The sequence below is a fragment of the Lactuca virosa genome, chromosome 6 (assembly GCF_052849685.1).
Source record: "Lactuca virosa cultivar CGN04683 chromosome 6, Lactuca_virosa_CGN04683_v6, whole genome shotgun sequence".
Lineage (NCBI taxonomy): Eukaryota > Viridiplantae > Streptophyta > Magnoliopsida > Asterales > Asteraceae > Lactuca > Lactuca virosa.
The window spans coordinates 171,549,804-171,572,792 of NC_136431.1; the positions used below are offsets into that span (position 1 = coordinate 171,549,804).

Sequence of the window (22,989 nt, forward strand, 5' to 3'; positions counted from 1 at the left end):
TATTCGTCACGAAGACAAACATATATTTTGATAGAAGATTATTTAGGATAAATAATCTAATCACAAGTTGTGGAAATCATAAAACTAAGAGCATCAATGTAGGGAATGCCCAAATCCGACTTCATATGAGGAAGTTATGGTATTTTGAAGTTTCAGCCTAGCATTATCTGTTGGGTTATTTAATGGATTGTGTCAAATTTACTATTTACGTATTTAGTCTTTATTAACGGATTGGGCCTGTCCATCCATCATTATGAAGCTAGGTTTAGACTATATATAGTGCATGCATGTATCGTTCTAGGGTTAATCGATTGTATTTCCCTACATTGCTTTTAAAGAAAGTTCTCATCGAACTCTTTTAAGGCTTTGATTATATTAAGCATTTGGCACTCTTTCAATCATTGTTCTAGCTGTTTGATTCAATCTTCTGTTTAGAATCTGTCGATCTTTAAGTTATTGTTTCATCAATTGGTATCAGAGCAGGAGATTGTGTAACTCATACGCAAATCTTCTGTCGAGTATTATTAGGGTTTTGAGTTTCTGGTCGATCTGTTCTTGTCCTTTTCTTCGTTTTCATCGACTGTAGACGTTAGATCTGGGTCGTTGTTTTGCCCTAAACTCGGTTATTGTTTTACACATCTGATTCTATACAAGTTTTTGTGAATCAACATCATGCAACCAGAAGATCCTCATACTCTTTCCTTCAATCTGTCCAGCAGCATCGGATCTACTACCAGAATCCCAATCCTTTTTCCGCAGGATTATGAGGTCTGGGCACTACCCTTCGAAGACTACGTTCTTGGTCTTGAAGATCATGGCACCTTAATATGGGAAGCCATGAACCAGCAGACATTTGCTCACACTGCTAAGAGGAGGATCATTAAGACTCAAGCCGAATACAATACTCTTCTTATTAACGTTAAATATGTTCCTCAAGATGAAAGAGACAAGCTGTTAAGCAACATCAAGGCGATGAGAATAATTTGGTTCGCTCTTCCTCCAGACACTTTTTGTCTGGTAAGTGCATGTGATACTGTGAAGGAGATTTGGGACAGGTTGAAAGAGCTTTATTCAAACGATGCAGATCTGGAACACTCAGTTCAGGCATTACTTCTTTTGGAGTTTGGTGCTTTTGTTCAGAAGTTTGATGAAAAGCTTGATCAAACCTTCAACCGTTTTAATAATCTATTGAGCAGGATGGTTAAAGATAATCTCAAGCGTGAAAAGATTGAGAACAAGGTTACATTTATTAATGGATTAAGGCATGAATGGAAAGTTGTAGTGTCCACATTAAAAGCTCATGAACAGTTTAAGAGTTATACCTTGGCGAAGCTTGTGGGAATTCTAAGATCTCATGAAGATGAGGTGACGAAGGATGCGAAGATTGTGTCCAACATGGGTTCATTGGCCTTAGTTGCGAAAGGAAAAAAGGTTGCTGAAGAAGACTCGGAATCCGATTTTTCGGATAATAAACTTACAAAATAGGAACATGCTCTTATGGTATCTAATCCCAAAAAGTTCATCAAAAAGAACTTTGGTCGGTTTAAGAATAGCAATAAGTAGGGAAACTTCAGCTCAGAAAGGTCAAGAGAAGAGAGCTTCAAAAACTCTCAAAAGGAAGAAGACAAACAAGAGAAGAAGTTGTTGGGAGATTTTGTCTATGATTGCAATTACTGTCATGGCAAGAATCATTTTACTAAGGAGTGTATGTTAAGAAGGTTGAATGAAAAGAAGGAAGATGAGAAAGACGAAGCCTACTATCTTTGGAAGATAGAGGATTTTAAGAAAAAGAATGTTGGGAACACGAAGTCTACTTTGATTGTGTAGGAAGGTGGTGATGAATTTGGTAGTGCTGAAGTTTGGTCCACTGATTCCGAAGATGATGAGGTTTGGAAGCCCAAACACAGTGGATGATTTGTTGCAAAGTCAGAAGCATCGAAGTATGAAGGAATGTGTATGATGATTCAGAGCAGGGTCTCAACAGAGGGGATACGCAACTGATGGCGGAGAGCCCTCTGATAATTGTTTTGCTGCGAGACCTGTTTCTGAACAGGTGAGTGAATGCAAGAAGGTCATCAGTAAGGTACACTCCATACTCCAATCTCTTAATATTCCTGTCTCACGTTACGAATCTGAATTAGATGATTTAAATTACACCTTCTCTTAGCGATAGTTTAAAGAGAACTTGTGTAAGCAATTCTAACCTAAGTGATCAAATCAGCATGATAACAAATAAAAGTGAAGATACGAGAATATGGATAGAGAAGCTGGAGTTAGAGCTTAATAGGTCAAAAGATGATGTTATTTATCTTAAGAGAGACAAATGAGCAGTTTTAAAACAAATGAATATTTTCTATTTAACTGCAAAGAGGTTATATTTCAATATTACTCAACTACAAATTGATGTGTGAAATAGGTAAAAATATACACAAAATGATTTTACCCTTTCTTGAATTTAAAGAGGATGAAATCGATGCAGAGTGCTATAAGTGCTAATCTATTGTGTCCTCTGATGATGTTTCCGAATCTTACAAAATTGGACTTGACAAAATTGAAGCATATATTCAGTCCAAAGACACATAAAAGCATGGTAAAACAAATATTAGATGAAAATGATAAAGAACAAATTAAATCTGATATTATGCAAAAACTTGACTCGTTGTGCACAAAAGTGAGTTCGGAAAACACTTTTGATGCTGAAAATGTTTCTGAATTTGACGAAAGTGACACGAGTGAGATTTCTGTAGAGGATGAGATCAATTGTTCAACATTTGTACAAAATGAGTATGAACCAAAGAAAAAGTTGATTTCTAAAAATTCATTTAAATATATTTGTGTTGCTGAAAATAAGGGTTCAGATGTTTTAAAATCAAAAGCCACAATATTTCCGAAAGTTCAAACAGTCCCTAATCAAGTTTTCGTGAAAACCGGACTGAACAAAAACGACACATCCGAACTAACATCCATTATTAATAATGATAATGCTGATGGTTGTGATGAATTTTTCTGGTCTGGACCAATAGACAATTCGGACGAAATAAAAGGTCTTTTCGAAATCATCTCTTGGAAAACGAAAGGAAAATATGTTTCGGAACCACTAAATCGTGCTGACTTTCGTTACGATCAGGCAGGAACAAGTGGTACTAAGGATGTCCCCAGTAAAACCTCTTCTGAACAACATAAAAAGCCTATTAGAAAAGAGAAACCTAGAGCTAACATCCATAAGTCAGCTGAGGAACTTATTGCTAAGAAAAGGCAGCTGAATGTCAGATATCAGAAAAACTTAAAAGAAAGAAAGCGTTTCTGGAAATCTAAAAATTCCAATTCTGTTAACCCAGAAAGATCTTCAAATCAAAATGCGAAATCCTCTCCAAACCCGAAACCTAAATCGTTTTCAAAGCCACAGTCTTCAACTCCACAGGTTTCAAAACCAAAAGTTTTTCCAAAACCATCATTTTCAAAACAAACAAAACCTTTGGAAAAGACAAAACCCAATTTTTCTCCAAAAACAAATGTTTCAAAATCTGTCAACACATCAAAAGATGTTAAGGGAAAAAATTAAGTAGTTTCGGAACCAGATATTTCTCTCGAGGAATTCGAAGCAAACTTGAAATAGGAGAAAATGGCTTTTGAAAAGAAGATGGCTGAAAAACACAAGGATTTTATTCAAAGAAAAACAATTCCAGTTGAGTTTAATTTTTGTGATAATAAAATGAAGGTTTTTAAAATATTCAAAGGAGAGAATAGTGTTTTGCTCAAAAGAACCTTTTGGGTTGATACGAATATAACTTTTCCCGTTTATAAGAAAACCTCACAAGGACCCAAGAAAGTTTGGGTTCCTAAATCACTCTGAATTTTGTAGGTAATGCATGAAGAAAAATACGACTCTGAATGGTATATCGATAGTGGTTGTTCGTGTCACATGACAGGAAGGAGAGAAGAGCTGAGGGAATTCCGATCTCTAAAGGACGGTGGCAAAGTGAAATTCGGAAAAAATGCCATAGGAGAGATCAAAAGATAGGGCATGATTACGAATGGCGAATTCGCCATTCGGAAGGTAGCATATGTGGAAGGCCTGCAACATAACCGGATAAGCATTTCACAATTGGTTGTAGGTACAGGATTGAAAGTATCATTCGATGATGAGGGATCTAAAATCATAGAGAAGAAAACAAAGGAAGTGCTGCTGAAATCCAAAAGAAAGGGTGAGATGTTTCCTTTGAACATAAAACCGATCACTAGAAAGCCTTCAATTTGCCTACTTGCGAAAGCATCTTCGGATGACAGTTGGCTATGGCACCGAAGGATTTTGCATCTGAATTTCAAGGACATCAACAAACTTGTACTTGGTGATCTAGTACGAGGACTTCCTCTTCTGAAGTTTGAGAAGGAACATCTGTGTGCATCATGCGAACTAGGAAAGAAAAGTCGTAAAAGTCACTCGACTATTGTAAAAACCAAAGTAATCGAGCCGCTAGAGCTATTACACATTGATCTATGTGGTCCATGTGCCAGTAAGAGCATTGGTGGTAATAAGTATATTGTAGTGATAGTTGATGATTTTTCTAGATTTACTTGGGTTTATTTTCTTAGACAGAAATCAGATGCAACTTCAAAACTAAAGGACTTCATCAAGCAGATCAAGTTGAAATTGTTAAAGCCCGTTCGGAACGTATTCACTGATAACAGTTCAGAATTCAAAAACCAAGTGTTTGAAGAATTCTTGATTGAAAGAGGAGTCTCTCAAAACTTTTCTGCTCCTTACACTCCTCAGCATAATGGTGTCGTTGAAACTTGAAACCGATCTCTCTGTGAAGCTGCAAGGACTATGCTATCCTTTGCGAACCTTCCACTATATTTCTGGGCTGATGCCATCTGAACTGCCTGTTTCACTCAGAATCGCTCTCTAATTAATAAGAGATTTCTTATCACTCTTTATGAGATTCTGAATAAATGAAAACCTAATGTTATGTTCTTTCATGTCTTTGGTTCCAGGTGTTTCATATTTAATGCAAAAGAACAATGAAACAAATTCGATGTAAAGGTTGGCGAAGGGATCTTTCTGGGGTACTCTCTTACTTCGAAGGCATATAGGGTTCTGAACAAGAAATCCAAAAGGATAGAAGAAACCTATTATGTCACGTTTGACGATAACTATCTTAAGAAGTATTGGAAGACTAATTGTCCAGCTGAGGAGATCTTTCCTTCAACAAATCCGATGACGATTCCTCTTTCAAATCTTTAGAAGGAATTCACAAATTTGTTTGATGAGCCCGAAAAGGCCATTTCTTCGTAATTAAATACTCCAGATAATAAGGAAGATGAATTGAAGAAAATAATTGATGATGTTGCCAAAGATCTTGGAAATGAGCCACCTATTCCGAAGGGTTCTGAAATTCCGAAGGCTTCTAATATTCCACCTTTGCCACAAGCTTCTAATGATTCAGTTCAGGGGAATGGCTCTACATCAACCTACACAAACGATATACCTGTTCAGGGGGGGGGGGATTTAAATCCCAAAGTCAACACTGATATTCCAATCAAGGGGGAGAATCTGATTCCGAACGTAGAGTCACATCCAAATTTCTAGGGGGAGAATGAGAATGAAAATAATGACTCAGACGTTCAATCGGAATTTGAAGACGTGAATGCATAATTGGATCCAAAATATGATCCGAACTACCCTCTATTGGCGAAATGGACCAAGGATCATCCTAAATCTCAAGTTATCGGAGCAACTACTTCAGGAGTTCTCACAAGAGCTTAACAAAAGGCGAATCAAACTGCATTATTTTCAAAAATGGAATTTTGCATGTTTAATTCATTCATCTCCAAAATTGAGCCAAAAACTGTAGAGATTGCTCTTGATCATTGCGATTGGGTGCTAGCAATGTAGGAAGTGCTTAATGAGTTTGAACACAACAAGGTATGGAGATTGATTCCAACTCCAAAGGATGCATCTGTGGTTGGATTAAAATGGGTATTTCAGAATAAGCTTGACAAAGAAGGCAATGTGATTCGAAACAAAGCACGGTTGGTTGTAAAAGGGTATTGCCAAGAAGAAGGTATAGACTATGAAGAAACATTCGCACCGGTTGCAAGGCTGGAATCTGTTAGGATTTTCCTTGCTTATGCAATGCACAAAAATTTTGTAGTCTATCAAATGGATGTCAAATGTGTGTTTCTGAATGGTGAATTAGAAGAGACAGTGTACATGGAACAGGCACCAGGTTTCATGAATGAGAAATATGCAAATCATTGCTACATATTGGATAAGGCTGTGTATGGCTTAAAACAAGCACCATGTGCATGGTATGAAACCCTTACTCGTTTCTTAAAGCAATTTAAGTTTAAGCAAGGCTCGGTCAACCCAACCTTCTTTCGCAAGAAAGATGGTGACCATCTAATGATTGTCCAAATTTATGTTGATGACATCATATTCAGATCCACTAATCCTAAATTAACAGTTGAATTCCGAAAATTTATGGAAACTAAATTTGAGATGACCTCAATGGGTCCTATTAACTTTTTCCTTGGTTTAAATATTAGACAGAGTTCGGAGTGCATATTCATCAACCAGGAAGCCTACACGAAGACCTTACTTGCGAAATTCAGAATGGTGGGAGATTCAAAGGTCAAGATTCCAATGACATTCGCAACAAAGCTTACACCGTCCTTGGACAAGCCAACTGCTGATATGACTTTGTATCGACAAATAATTGGATCTTTAATGTATCTAACATCGAGTCGTCCATATAGTATGTTTGTTGTTTGTTATTGTGTCAGTTTTCAGCCGAATCCTCGTGAACTACATATGACTGTAGTGAAGAATATTCTTCGATACCTTAAGAGAACCACCTCACTCAGAATATGGTACCCTTCTAACTCAGGATTCTTTGTGCAAGCATTCTCTAATGTTGATCTTGGTGGATGCGGTATTGATCGTAAAAGTACAACCGGAGGATGTCAGTTTCTAGATGGCAAACTCGTCAGTTGGCAATCTAAGAAGCAAACATGCGTCTCCTTATCCACCGCTGAAGCTGAGTATATCGCAGCTGCCTCTTGTACTTCTCAAGTGATATGGATTTAAAGTTAGCTTAGAGATTACAATATTAATATGAAAATGATCCCCTTATACTATGATTCGGAAAGTGCTATTCGGATATGCCACAACCCCGTGCAACATTCCAAGACAAAACATATAACACTGAGGTATCATTTCATAAAGGATCACGTAGAGGATAGCAATGTTGAAATTCACTTTGTGAGATCCTCTGATCAACTAGCAGATATCTTTACGACAGCCTTACCTAAACAAACCTTCAATCGAATTCTACAATGCTTAGGAATGATAGAAGCAGAATTTGTTCCGAAACCAACATAGTAAAGTAAAACAATGTTCTTTCTCTGAACCGCTCCGAGCCCTCAGAATGCTTCAGAATCTACTCTTCATGTTCTGAATGGTTGCGAGCCCTCGAAACGACTTGGAATCCACTGTTCATCTAACAGTTCAAAATTTCTTGTATTTTTTGTATATTATGTATCTTCTGACTGATTCGAAAGTCAATGTTCATTTACGCTTCCAAATTTATCTCTCTAAATTTTCTGTTTTATTCTTTTTCAGAAACATACAAAATCACAAAAATAATTTTCTTTAATTCTGGTTTATTCTTTTTCAGAAAAATCTATAATCACAAAAATATATTTTTTAATTTCTGTTTTATCTTTTTCAGAAAAACCCAAAATTAAAATTTTTTTGTGTTATTTTTGAAAATGCAGTTACAGGTACAAATTCATCATGATCTCAATTCAAAACGATGGGGCATGTATATAATTTTGAATCTCTGCACTAGTTAAGTGTCCCTAGAAACATGTTGTTGCATGGTGCCCAAAGCCTCTGAGACTCTATGTTTGAAGCCTTAATGAATCGATAACACCAATCGTGTCTTCCCATATAGGATATAAATTCACATAAGTTATTGAGCTACCTTACTCTTCTCAAATGAGTTAAGAGTTCATTGCTTGGTCATTCTTATATAGCAGAGGTACACCCTTCTATTCGGAACCACCTCCAATATTTCTCCATCATTTTCGCTTCCACAAATGTAACCCTCGAGACTCTCAGCAGTTTCCACTGAGGTGTTTGGTTACACAACATCTGTGTTTATGATCTTAAATTCGTTATCACCATGATTTCAGTGAAACCCAAAATCCGAAACCAGTTTATGAATTGACGGTGAACAATCAATAAGTTCTAGATATTTTCACCATTGAATTGACGAGTAAAACCTTTATGGTTCGTACTTTTCTTGTTTGAAATATCATTTTTATTTATGAGTGATCTTTATGAAAAGCTCTCAACCCAATACTTTTCTTCCCAAAAGATCCGGTTTTTGTTTCTCTTGAGATTTCTACACTATCTAGCCACTTACATAAATCCAAATCACACTTGTTATTTTGGCTACACTGGTCAGACAAGTACTTTTTCCAAACTTTCGGAATTATGTTGAGTTTCGGAATTTGGTTGAAGCTAAAGCCTTTCACTGTTTCTCACCAAACAGATGATCGTAATTACACGGGATACAACACAGACACTTCTGAGTCTCTCTTGACTCCGAAGGAATAGATCATTACCCGGGATTCAACTGTTTTTATGTCGATTTATAATTGACATCACAGATTCCCAGATATAATTTGCTTTATTTCTTTATCTTTGGCACACTCTTGCACGAAAATCCATGTGATTTTTCAAAAGTATGGTTTCACACTTCCGAATGGTTACTTTCAATTCCGAGAACAGGTTATGGTGATTGATGCTTTATTACAAATGAGCAGAATTGAAATGGAGGTTTTATAGGGATAAGATTTTAATCAGACGCGTTTATTTTGAAAAACCCTGACATCACGCATGTCAGTTACACGCCGCCTGACACACGTAAAGATGTCACGGTATCCCAGGCACCTTTTTCGGGATATGGAAACGTCAATCGCTGGATTTCTCTCACCACTCCTAATGTATAAAAGGTAAATCGATGATTGATTTCCTCCACTACTTTCAAAAAATTCAAAATCTATCCAGGTGAAAAACCCTATTTTTCTCTGCACTGTTCATCGTCGTCTGCAACTATTTTCATGGCTGCTTCAATTGAAACTCCTTCTGTTGTTGAACAAACCACTTCCACGGTCATGCTGAACACCAAACCAAACCAGAATCTAACTCTGGATCTCGATTCTTCAAAGTATGTTGATTCTCTCAAACCGATGATCGAATGTCTGCGTTACCCTCCACCGACTCAAGCCTAAACAATGGCTGAAAGTGTACCTTTGGTTCATCTGTCCAAGGCATTCTCCACTGCAAACTAAAAACATAGTGAAGCTATGATTACTTTTGAGATCGATTCTCACAAAACCTCTATCTTCAAATCCCGATTTTGCAGGCTGCTAGGGTTTACTGCTATAGATGATCTCGTCGACCCTGAATCGATTTCTTCATCTGCGATCATTGAGATGTTTTACCAAATGGGGTATCTTGAGAATATCACTTTACTATCCAAGTTTGGGAAGCCCAATCTTCCTCCTATGTGGAATGGGCTTTTTACTCTGTTAATTAAAAGCTTTTCTAAACGTGTTACTGGGTCTGATATTGCCAGCAAGCTCTTCTGCACGATTATCTATGATCTTTACATGGGTGTTAACCTAGATTATGGTTTAGTTCTTTGGGCACAACTTATTCAGAGCACACTCTCTACATCAAGGCATTCAAAGATTTCCTGTGCTCGATTTTGGTTCGTCATTGTCAAGCATTCTATAACTCGTCTTCAGGTTCAAGTGCATGAAGACTATGTGCTTGATGCTACTCTAATCCTGCATACCTCGAAAGTCATTGTCTTTGATCCCACTAAGTTTAGCTTCGTTGGTTTAATTCCCGAAGCCATGCTCTTGAATGTTCTTGCTGATAATGTTGTGGTGAATGAATGCCGAAAGAAGCCTGTTTCTGGTGTTCGTCCTATGCCTGAAGATTTGCGAAAGGCACTTGAGGAGGGAAATAAGCCCAAAAAGGGAGGAAAGCGAAAAGAGAAATGTGAACCTTCTGAGCCTGTTCAAACTTCGAAAAAGAAGGTTAAGAAGGCTGCTCGCAAACCAAGATCTCCTTTTCCTGTTGCTCAAGAGGATTCATAATCCCAGACTGTTTCTGACTTACGAGGGAAAGATAACATTCAACATGAAACCGAAGATACAACAGTGACTTCGCAACCTTTGGTCTCGGAACCAATTCCTACTCAATCCACTCCGAAGGTATCATCTCCAATCTCAACTTCCGTTCCTTTAACAAATGATTTCTTTCATGTTCCTTCACCTCCAACTTTTCCAATCACTACTTCTACACCAATTACCATTGCTCCATTCCTAAATGTGTCTGTTGGTGTTTCTCAACCAAAAATTTCAGTAGCCCAAAACACTCCACTCAATACATATTCCATTGCAACAACAACCGCCACCATGAGTTCACCTCAAGTGACTGTCAACGTATCTGATACAGCGTCAGGTAGTTTCGGTGTTACAGTTGGTCCTAACGCCTCTCAAATTTCACATTTGATGGAAGATGATCCAGATGTCATGTATGGAGATGATCAAGACGATATTTAGAATTTTGTCTTTAGTCCATTTACTGTCTGTCCAACAAGCGATGATGAAGAAACCCCTATGACGCAAGGGCAGTTCAAACAACTCAATTCTAAATTAGATTCACTTTTGGAGTCCTCTATTGCCTATTCTAATTATGAATTCATGCTCAAATCTCATTGAGAAACGGTTGAAAAGCTAGCCAAAGAAAATGCAAAAGTCCTTGAAGACTCAACCAAATCAATCAAGGCATCTGAGAAGACTGCGAGGGAGCCATAGCATTAACTGACCCAAAGGCAGCGGTAGGATGATGGAAAATCTGTAATTGCACTCGGATTTCTTTGATGAAGGGTATCATGGGAAGTGATTGGGATAATCCAATTGGTTAAGATTTCAAGAGTATTCTTCAGGATTTCCAGAGCTGACTGATCATTGTGGTTTGCTAGCAATAGGGCGCTTGTATTGTTCAGCGCATGATTTGGGCGGCTCATGCTAATTAAGGGAAATTGATCGTAGATCCACAATGTTTAAGAGGTGAGAAAGAATCGTCGAGTCCAAGTAGGGGAGAAATAAGTGGCTGTATAGGCCTAGGGTGTGTTGGTGGGAGTTCAGGAAACTCCCAATCGCCGGTCGGCATCGCCTTGATTATGCATAGTAGGTAGTGGGAATTCGAAAGCATGACTCGAACTCCTGATGGGTTACATGATTCAGTTCGGGAGGTGCGATGTTGTGATGGTTTGAGTGTGGTGAGGCCATGGGTGGTAAGCATGGTCGGATGGAAGTAAGGTAAGGTTGCGATAGGATCGTAGCATTATTCGGTTCGAAGAAGACTATTTATGTGATGGTATCGAGTACGGAAGAGGAATTAGTTCGTGCCTAGGAAACGTCGGCAAGGGTTGTCTAGGAGTTATTCTTTGTTCTAGGCTGAGGGTCTTTGGGGTCTGCGGGCGAGCCGAGTGATTATGAAAACTCATGTTGAATTGGCAAAGACCGTTGAGTCAAGGGTTTGGATCTTGAGTTGTAGGACATACGGGTAACCAGTGTGTGACGCAGAGAGGTTGAGGCTGGGTTGCCTGGTTGTTGGAATCTTGGGAACTTGGTGGTTGGACCAGGTGCGAGAGTGGAAGTCTCGAAGACAGTTTGGGTATACCTATTTATCGTTTAGGTAAAGGGGTTGGTAATGAAAAGGATGTGGTGTGGAATGTTGGTGCAGATTCTTAGATGTTGGGTTATGAGTCAGGTATCGAATCGGTTTTGCGTAAAATCTCGAGTTGGATTTTGCGCACGTTTGGTACAAGGTTTTGTTTCAGTGTAATAAGGATTTGGGGTGTCATTATGCCTAAGGCATCAATAGCAGGGTTCAAGAGTAAGGAATAGGTTTAATATGATAATAGATGAGCCATTATGTTGTGTTTTCGGATGATACTATCTGTGGAGGGACCACAACATGTTCAGAATCAGGAGAAGTGGATTTGATAGCAGGGTGTTGTGGAGCAGTTTTCGTCAGTCGAGATCTTCTTTCGGGAATCGTGTGGGGCTGCTGTGTTTTTTTTGCGTCTTTTAGCCCATCAATCAGGTAGGAGTCCGGTGTTTCGAGTAGTTGGCAGATAAGTTGGGATCAGGGAGGTCTCGACTACTTTTGGAAAGCAGCAAGTGGCAGCAGGATGAGTCGGAGTGGTTTCAGTGATTTGAGATTCATGTGTGTAGTCGCTTTTTATTCGGGGTATATACTAAATTGTTGCAGTTGGATTAAATAATCTCAGAGTGGCTGATTAGACCCTGTTACGCAGCTCTCATCTGAGTCTAAGCGTTACAGGGATTAAACTTCTACTCGAAGGATTATCTGAGCCTTCTGTCGGGTATAGGTGTTCTATAGCTGTATATGATCGGTGATTTTGTTCCTTCAAAAGCATCAAGATATTCTGGGATTCGAAGTATTTTACCTAGTTTGGTTTTGTTGTGGAATTAGTTTGATAGTGGCTCAAATGGGGTGAGCTGTTAGGAAGTCATATCAATTTGAGATTGCGGGTATCCGGAAAGGTAAAGGTGGTTTCTGCAGGAGTTTGAGGTTCGTTTTTCTAGAATTGATTCCAGTTGCCTTGGGAAGATTATTTTGTGCGTTGAATTTTCATTTTTGTTCATTAGGTTGGTTGTTTTGTTATGAGTGTTAATAAGGAGCGATTTCAAGGACGAAATCTAATTTAAGTGGAGGAGGGTTGTAACATCTGGAATCTAGAAGGTCAATTATGCTAATAAATTCCCTTTTTAGGGGCCAACTCGTCAAGTTTATGGTATAAACTCGACGTGTTGGAAGCTTTTGGGACGCGTGTTTTTAAGGACCAGCTCGTCGAGTTCGTATAGGGAAACTCGACGAGTTGACCCTGTTTGAGAAAACCCTAATTTTAGGGTTTTGCACCCTATTTAAAGACCTTAACTCCTTTTGCTGGCCTCCTGACCAACCTCCTTGTCTAGAAAACCCTAATTTCGTGTATTACCCTTCAAGATTGAGTGTGTGAGCTTGTGGTGAGATTGGAGAGTTGGTTTTTGTTGATCTTAGGAAGGAGTTTGAGGAATGAAGGTGCTTCGTTTGGAAGGAAGGATTTGGATCCAGAAACTCTCCATTTGTTGCAATCCTTTTGAGGTATAAAGTCGAAACCTTGTGTTGTTATCTTCTAGATCTCTTTGTGGGATGTTTTAGTTTGATTTTTGGGAGTTTGATTGGGTTGTCCAAATGTTAAGGGTTTCAGGTGTTATTATGCTAGATCAGACCCTTTTATGACCTTTCATCGCATTAAATTGCAAGCTTTGCTAAGTCCTAAGTCCCATCTATGCATTAAGTCCTTTAATAATCCATTCTGGGCTCTATGGTTCCTTTCTTGCATGCATGGACGTAAAGTTGGAAACTTTACGTGATAACCTTGGGATGCCAGATCTGTGTTTTGGGAGTTTAAGGGCTTAATGGGTTAAGCCTCACTCTATTAAGTCAAGGATTTGGGTTTGGGTTCATTGTAGTGGTTTTTAAGGGTAAAGTTGCAAACTTTACCCTTCTAGTCATCATTTGGGAAGAGATCTGAGAATGGAAGCTTCTAGATTCGATGAAAACGGCTTAATGCATTAAGCTGTTTGATTCCTGTCCAACTCGACGAGTTCATGAGGAGAACTAGGCGAGTTGATGCGAATTTTCCCGATCTGTGCATTTAATGGGAGAACTCGACAAGTTGAAGAAAAACTCGAAGAGTTGGGTCAACTCGGACCGTTGACTTTGACTTTTGACTTATAATTACGGGAATTATGGGCTTAGGCCCGTATGGGGTTAATTTGGAAAATTGGGCCATTAGTGGGCTTTGATGGATCTAGTAGTTTCTGGTAATTTGGGATTGAGTTGTTAATGGGCCATCGGGATACAAAGTGTTTGGACTAGAAAGAATGGTTGGGCCTTAAGGCAGGGTCATGTAAGGAGTTTGGGCCCAATTTGGAAAATTGGGCCATTGGTTGATTAGTGAGCCTTGGGCTTTCAGATTGTAGTATGGGTCATGGGCTTGGTCAAAGCTAGGTTGGGGGTAAAATGATCCTTTTACCCTAGGTATTGAGTTGTGGTTATGGATTGGAGCCCAATTGTTAATTGGGTGTATTATTGATATTTCTAGTTCAGGAAGCCGTTAGGGTAGCAACTAGGGATTCTTTCAGGGAGCTTCTGCAGTGCGAGGTGAGTCTCCTCACTATATCAACGGGTCAAAGGCACCAATGTCGGCCCATTATATGTTATGTGGTATGATAGTTGTTATGTGATATGTGGTATGCTAGTTGTCTCTGTGATACTTGTTGGATATAGTGTCTAAGTCCATAACTTTATTTGATATGTACTTGACCCGACCCGGCATGGTCCATTTGGGTTGCATGGCATTGCAATACTTGGATAGACAAAATGAGAGAAAGTACACTTGTGATTATTAATATATTATAAGTTCTAATATATTAATAATAGTATTGTTTAATTAGTATTGATCAAGTATTAATCTAGTATTAATTTGGTGATCAAAGTGAGACTAATTAAATATATAGGGTTGATTATGACAATCATCAATTCTTTTATGGTGGATTAATGATCCATGGTTTATGGGTTTGGTTATAACCATATGGAGCTCCATGGATAGTCCATGGGAGTTACAAACCCATGGGTCATGAGGAATGAAGAGTCATGACAATTAGGGTTTACATTTGTAACTCCTAATTATGACACACTATAAAAGAAACCCTATAGCATGCAAAATCGGGACTACTGTATTCATAAGAGGGCATAACCGATTTTTGAGGCTAAGTGACATTATCTCAAGTTATTCCAAGTTTGTAGTGTTGTGTGAAGCATTTGAGGCACAACATTTGGGGTGCTAGGCTCACAAAGTCTTGAAGGAATCCAAGCAACAACAAGGTATGTATTTCTACTAGTTTTTATGTTTTATGTAATCCCCATGCCATGCTAGTTAGGAAATAACCTTGAAAAAGAAATTTGCATGTATATAGAGAAAACATAGATTCAAGGTTATTAGGGTTGCATGTACACTTAGGAAGTGTTAGAATGCTCAAAACCCAACAGTGGTATCAGAGCCTATGATTGTTTTCTGTATACTTGATGCAAAACTGTTAAAAAAAAAATAAAAAAAAAACGAAAAACTGTTCACTGTTCGACTGGACTCGCCGAGTGCAAGGGGAGAACTCGACGAGTCCAAGGCAAAATTCATCCTACTCGTCGAGTAGGATAATGCACTCGGCGAGTAGGAGCGTGCTGGGCAGTTTTCCGAGTTTTGTTGCTGGAAATGGATTAAAATCATTATCCCAATCTGTTTTGGACTTGTAAAATCTGTTTTTCAAAAATGATAATGATTATGTTAACCCATTTTACATGACTTTTATCAATTTTCAAGTATTGTATATGTTTATATGATTTCTTGAAATTACTTGACATGAATTTGTGTTCTTATGAGTTTTAGAAGATCATAGGAATTATGTGTAACCTCCATGTGTGTTTAATTCATGATCTTAATGGCAATGATGGTGTCCATAACTTGTCCTCAAGTTATGGATAACCAAAAGTCACTTCTTTAAATTGTGATTAAAGAACTAAAGAGGTTTCATAAAATGAAGAGTCTTCATTTTTATGAACCATTAAAACTCATAAGTTACAAATTGAAGAGACTTGGAATAGTTTCAAATCTTGCCCTCAAGTTTTGGAATTTAAAAAGTCTTACTCTTTAATACTTTAATTCCAAATTAAACCTTAGATTTTTAAAAAGTTTAAAAATCAACACTTATACTATTATTATAATTTTATTATATAGATATGTATAAGAATATGTCATTCTTACCGCAAGTAGGCCTCATTAATGAAGCCGGTCTATAAGGGGGGTATAAGGTTGTTGCCTATAAAATGGTGACTTAATGGGTGTCCACTCTCACCCACCGCTTCCTTGATCGGTGGAGGGTCGTTAGCCGAACGGGTAGGATACGACTTTAAATACTCATTAAAAGTATAATGAATTATAAAGTAACTATACATTATAAATTCCCAATCTTACTTACTTTAGGAAAATGTGAAATTGGTGCTAGCCCATAAAATTACACTTTGTACCTTGCCAAGTCGTTAGTGGAGCGTGTGTGGTTAACCGGCACACTAACATGGACTAGTAAGTGTGGAAAAGGGTAACTTGACTTTATTATAGATCGGTGGAGCGTGTGTGGCTAACCGGCACATCGATTAGGTAATATTGTTGAGGGTACCAAGTCAATTTGTATGGTTATTCACACCTTGTTTGTGATCCTCGGCATCCCAGTCACAAACTTGAGAGGGCACAATCGAGATTCAAACATGCCATTGAAAGTTCAATGTATCTCAAAAGATCTAGGAGTTTCAAATCCAATTAAAAACTTAATTATATTTCGTTTTTATGGTGGAAATTGGTAAATCGTCATTTACCTACCTTCAACTATTTTATAATTTGGATTACGACATCCCTCTTCCAGTTATAAATAGGTTGTTGGGTCCTAGCCTTAATATTTCATATTGGGTGTTATATTAAGGACTTTAAATCAACTAACTTGAATTTCTCCCATTATAGATATCTAGTTTAGACAGCTATGGTCTTCCCAAATCTTTAGGAACAAGCTTCCTAATGAAGATGATATCCCAAAGGGCAACCAAGGTGAAAGATCAATCCCTTTGTTATGCATTAGTGGGACTGGAAATCATACTTCACTTCCTCCACCTCCTCTAATAAATCTCCCTATCCCACAAGTTTCAAGACCTGATAAGTTCTAAGTCACTCATTCCCTATTGGCAAACAAAGTCTATATGTGCTTAGGTCTTGGAGATTAAGTCACATATTGACAAGCCGGGAGAGTCGGGTGTCGAAGTCTCAAGGTAGCTGGCTGTTGACTTGGTCACTCCCTGATGACAGATCACGACATGACCCTTAATGATCTTACCTATTTGCTTGATGATGCTGAATCAACAATGATTTGGAGCATTGGTAAAGCAAAAATTGATTGGAAGATCAACTTCCCAAACTTCCATGGCCATTGACAATGGTAACATTGGAAGTCCAAAAAAACTTTCTCTTCCCAATTGAAAGGGATTGGCCATAGTCAACTCGGTTGACCAAATGGTAAAGAGAAAGGCTAGGCATGTGATAGTCCCGTGTACCATTTCCAAAGAGTCCATATGTTTCTGTTGCCAAAGGAAGGGCATTGGTTGCGAAGCTGCCAAATTTACCTAAAAGTCCATAAGGATAGTAAAGTCAAATGTTTGACTCTGCTTTAGGTAAAGTCCATTATCTAACTTTATTAAGTTTCTATTCTGAGATTCTTATTGCATGATGTGACTGGGTCACATATTGATGTTTTAAGAATCAAAGAAGAGTGAAGAAACTTAAAGGAAGTATATGCTGATTCTGATCGTTAAGATGGATTTCGATCGCATGGTTCGGTGATCAGAATTTTGAGTTGTTACTTAAGAGTTATGATATATTTCTTAGGAATAGATAACAACAAGTTTTCCACATGGATTGTAAGGATAAGTTTTCCGCAAAGTTTTAAAAAATAAAAGAAAATGGTTTTGATTTTATTTATTTTAAGTATCCTTACAATGGCATTTGTGAAAAAGGTTGTTGCTTATATGTTTCCATTGATAAGAAATATGGGTAAATGGATTTGATTCTTTCATTAGTGGTAGTGTCATAATTTACCAAATAAGGAAAGATTCTCATCACCCGAGTTTCATTTGGATAGAAACTTGGAATCATGCAAGTTGTATTGTGTGATGAATGAGAATTTTCATCTTTGGTAAATTAAGACTAATTCCTTGTTCACATTCGCATGTGAGTCAAGCGAAGGACTAAAGGATCGGGTACATTAAGTTATGCACTAGTCGGGTCCACCAAAAAGGTAGATAAGATTATTCGTTATGATTTACTAAAGTTTAGTAAATATGGTTATGCTTACGAGTTTAAGTGTAATTCTGAAACATTGGAAAAGTTTCAATGTATGGCAGAATGAATAAGAAGAATCAAATAAGGCAGAAAGATAAAAGTTTCTCCAATCTAAAGAGATGGGAGAGTACTTGTGTATTTTGATTATCTTAGAGATTATGGAACCATATCACAATTGATCCTCTAAGGACACCTTAGTGTGTTTGTTGCCTGAGGAGAGGAATCGTGAATTGTTGAAATGGTTAAATCAAAAGATAATTCATACTTCGTTCATGGAGTAATACTCCAAGATTGTAACTTGAGTGACATAGTCTTTAGAAAGTTCATAACACTTGTCAAATGTAGAGTAAGATGTTTCCTATTCTTGTACATTTGAGATTGGTAAGTTGTGATGTTTTGGATAAAACAAAGACCAGCTAAGACCAATAGTGAGAAGTGTTGAACTTGATAAGAATCCACACTAGCTCTTGAATATTTGTATTGTCAAGAAATGGTTCTTGACAAAGATAAGTCTTATATGTCAAGAGGACAGTGGGAGTCTAAAAGATTCTGAAATAGTTTCAAGAACTAATCAAGAGTTTTGTTAATCACTAGCCCACGACTTGAGGTTTGTAACCTATCGTGTTGACATATTCTTATTTCTGTGTCTATTCCAGTTAAAAGTTGATTATGCTTGTGAGTTCTATGAGTTCTCAATTGTTTGCATAACAACCCGGAAGCAATGGTGGGCATTGTGCTACCAGGTGGCAAGAAATTAAGATTGAACAAGTTCAGTCTATATGAGTTTGGATTTGTCACTAACCTTGTCTTGTGATTATGGTCATGACAAATTCACATGGATAGGAACACATACACCATAAAAATCTAAGTGTCATAAGGTTTCTCTTCGATTCATGAAAATGATGGTAAGGAAACTCTTTCACTAAGTAGATTTTGAGTAGATACCAATTGTGAGAATGACAAAAGGTCTAAACATTATGATTACGGCATCCCTCTTCATAATTGTTTAGACACACAAGTGAGCTATCTAAGGAAAGGTGTATGGTTTTTATAAAGTCTTATAAAAAAAATTGCGTATCAGAAATCTGAACTTTGGTAGAAAAGTCAATAAAGTGTTGGTTTCTAAAAGTCCAGCTGATCTCTGGATACATGTCAAAGCTAGTTGGAGCATAAGTGTTATGCTAGTAAGATAATAATCATTATGCTAGTGGGAGCATGATTATTATGTTAAGTGTTGCAAGTCAGCAATATTAATTATAGAAAACAAAAGTTTCAATTCGCCTTGAAAAAGTTGTTTTGCTATAATTAAGGGAGAGGATTTTATACTTCACTCCAATTCTACAAGCTTAGATTGAGAATTTAATCTACTTTAGTCAAGAATATATATGAATGTTATGCTGGAATGGTTCAACATAAGGAAATTCTATATATGTTGCGTTCTCAAAATTCGATTATGATTACGGCATCCCTCTTTATAGTTCGAATTATGAAAACATGGCAAATAAAAATTTTTATAGCATAAATCATGTCCCATATGCTTTGGGTATAGGTTTGATTACATGTGCTATAATATTCATCCATTCTAAATTTTCCAAATGCCTAGGGCATTAAGATGGAAAAAGGAATAGAACTGGAAATGACTAAAATGATTAAGCAAAGTTGTCGAGGACAATCTGAGGTTTACCAAAGATTGGTTGCTCATGGACAATTAAAAGTATAGAGTAAGGACCATATTGACATATTTTGAAAAGAGGCAACTCTTGTTCAGAAGTGATGGTCAAAATGGTAATATGGAATTGTCTCCATAGGTGGAAGTTATTCTTTGAATCTATGTAAGATTAAAGAACTTAATGCTAAGAAGGATGTTCAAAGGAATGTACTTTGAATTTGAGACTTCATTTCCATGGAATTGTTTTCCATTGGAATACTTTGTAATATCTGTTGCCAAGTCTTTGTGACTTCTGTGCATAGTCATTACAAGGGGATCATAGCATATAAGTTTAGAATCTAACAGATTACAGTAAATGGAAAGAGTTTGGTATTCTTGCATTTACAACGAGGATTGGAATTGTGAAATGAGCATCATTGGAATATTGTCAATTGATCTATTTCACAAAGAGAGGACCATATGTAAACATAGTATGCATACTTGGAGTAATGCATAATTGTTGTTTGGAAAAACATAGTGTACATGCTTGGAGCATGGGACAACTAATGTTTTAATTCAAGCATAAAGTTGATTAATCGAAACATAAATAATGAGTAATCAATATGGTGCTTAAATAAAAGGTGTTTTTATTTACACTCAAAGTGTTGGGGCCATATAAGATTAGTATTATTCTTGTGTTTCACTTTGCATGTTTTGACTTCCAGAATAATTATGTTATGGTATATATCATATTATTCAAACCATCCACATTCAGTCATATGTTGGAAGTAGATATGAATCAAGACTGTCATGAATTTGGCTTGTATGATTTGTCTAAAGTGCTTTAGACAATGCAATGGTTGCTACAACATTCATGAGTACTCATAAGGGCTGATTATTGGATTCAACCCACGCTCACTTGCATCACTTCATGGAATTTATCTCGAGTGATCGTGAGACGGTAATATCATATAAATCTTCAAACCTAGAGATATGAGTTGTTGACTATGAGTTGGTTATTCATTGATTGTATGAAAACACATTGGTAACTCGATGTTATAAAACGTGCCTTTGTGAATAATTCAACAAGTAGTTAGTACAAGCATATCAGTCGAAGTTTATCTGTTCCTTATAGAAATAGAAGCGATATCTGGGCCCCTCGATGATTTGGTTTTGACCTATGTACCGGGCCCGGTCAGAACCTAATTGATGTGTTCAATTTAGTTCTATGTCGAAACAAATCAGAGATCGAGAAACAAATGCTAGACAATAAGTAAGACCATGTTCCATGTGTTTGTCCGGCTGATATCATGAGAACAGAGGATTATATGATCACTTATCTTAAATGGCGTATCATCATCATCTCAATTCCGAGAGACTTTGAAAGAGCTACGATTGCTAGTCGGATTTTGAAGTCATATTTGCAAATATAGTTATTAAACTTATCCAAGTGGGAGACTGTTGGATATAGTGTCTAAGTCCATAACTTTATTTGATATGTACTTGACCCGACCCGGCATGGTCCATTTGGGTTGCATGGCATTGCAATACTTGGATAGACAAAATGAGAGAAAGTACACTTGTGATTATTAATATATTATAAGTTCTAATATATTAATAATAGTATTGTTTAATTAGTATTGATCAAGTATTAATTTGGTGATCAAAGTGAGACTAATTAAATATATAGGGTTGATTATGACAATCATCAATTCTTTTATGGTGGATTAATGATCCAATGGTTTATGGGTTTGGTTATAACCATATGGAGCTCCATGGATAGTCCATGGGAGTTACAAACCCATGGGTCATGAGGAATGAAGAGTCATGACAATTAGGGTTTACATTTGTAACTCCTAATTATGACACACTATAAAAGAAACCCTATAGCATGCAAAATCAGGACTAGTGTATTCATAAGAGGGCATAACCGATTTTTGAGGCTAAGTGACATTCTCTCAAGTTATTCCAAGTTTGTAGTGTTGTGTGAAGCATTTGAGGCACAACATTTGGGGTGCTAGGCTCACAAAGTCTTGAAGGAATCCAAGCAACAACAAGGTATGTATTTCTACTAGTTTTTATGTTTTATGTAATCCCCATGCCATGCTAGTTAGGAAATAACCTTGAAAAAGAAATTTGCATGTATATAGAGAAAACATAGATTCAAGGTTATTAGGGTTGCATGTACACTTAGGAAGTGTTAGAATGCTCAAAACCCAACAATACTTGCATGGAAGACCCCCAGGGGTAGCCCGTGGCACTTGGATATCAGACCATGGGGGGAGCCCATGGCATTCCAGGTAAAGACCATGGGGGAGCCCATGGCAATCCAGATCACGACCATGCGGGGGAGCCCATGGCAATTATATGTATGTTGCATGATATTCTGTGGTTGTACGTTTATGGTATTTTGGGGAACTCACTAAGCTTTGTGCTTACGGTTTTCAGTTTATGTTTCAGGTACTCTAGTTTTCAAATGAAGGAGCTCGGGATGATTACAGGGCACACACCACATGTTTTCCGCTTTCTGTGAATTACTATGATTTGATAATGGTTTTGCTAACTCTTGGTTACCTTGGTTTCATGAGAAAGAAATGTATTAACGATTTATTAATCAAAAAGAAAAAAAATTTGTCATGATTTTTGGGGCGTTACAAGTTGGTATTAGAGCCTCGGTTTGAGGGATTCAGAAATACTCTCGAGTGCGTCTGAACTCAAACTGGGGATTTGGTAAAGTTTTCAAAAGAAAAGTATTTTAAGAAAAGAGTTTTCTAAAATAAGAGAAAGGTGTGGTGCATGCAATCAACCGAGCTCAAGTAAGTTTTCCCAAAATATCCATACATGTTATCTGTTATGATTTGATTTATGAATCGGTGAATCACATGCTAGTTACAACCAAGGAACTGCTCAGTTGTTTCATGATAGCATGTTAGGAGAGTGGCCTTTGTACGTGTATTGTATGAGGTAGTAGACTTGCATGCTAGCACTGATTTGTCAATGATAGATGGGATTTATATGTGTAATGCTTAGTAGTCTTGGGAGTTTAGATTGCTATGCTATAATGGGAATATCTATTGGTATCAGTAACTACTAAGTGTATGCTTCCAAAATTGTTTATGGTTAGGATCTTATAGCCCTAGAATAATTGATTTGGCATTATTTCCTGTTCCTTGTCTGGTTGTGGTTCTAGGGTATAGTCTATTATTCGACAGTCTATTTGATCTTGTCCTGTGTATA

The 22,989-nt window shown here is 37.3% G+C and overlaps 1 protein-coding gene across 1 annotated transcript; it reads left to right on the forward strand.

Annotated features, from left to right (window-relative positions):
* The first annotated feature begins 672 nt into the window (after positions 1-672).
* Positions 673-1,485, forward strand: LOC145122072 (uncharacterized). The gene has a single exon (XM_079057742.1). It carries the CDS (start codon positions 673-675, stop codon positions 1,483-1,485), a length of 813 nt encoding a protein of 270 aa, XP_078913868.1.
* Positions 1,486-22,989: the final 21,504 nt, after the last annotated feature.

What these genes read in the sequence shown, in the direction of transcription:
- LOC145122072 (XM_079057742.1), top strand. Translation starts at nt 673, where the DNA reads ATGCAACCAGAAGATCCTCATACTCTTTCCTTCAATCTGTCCAGCAGC.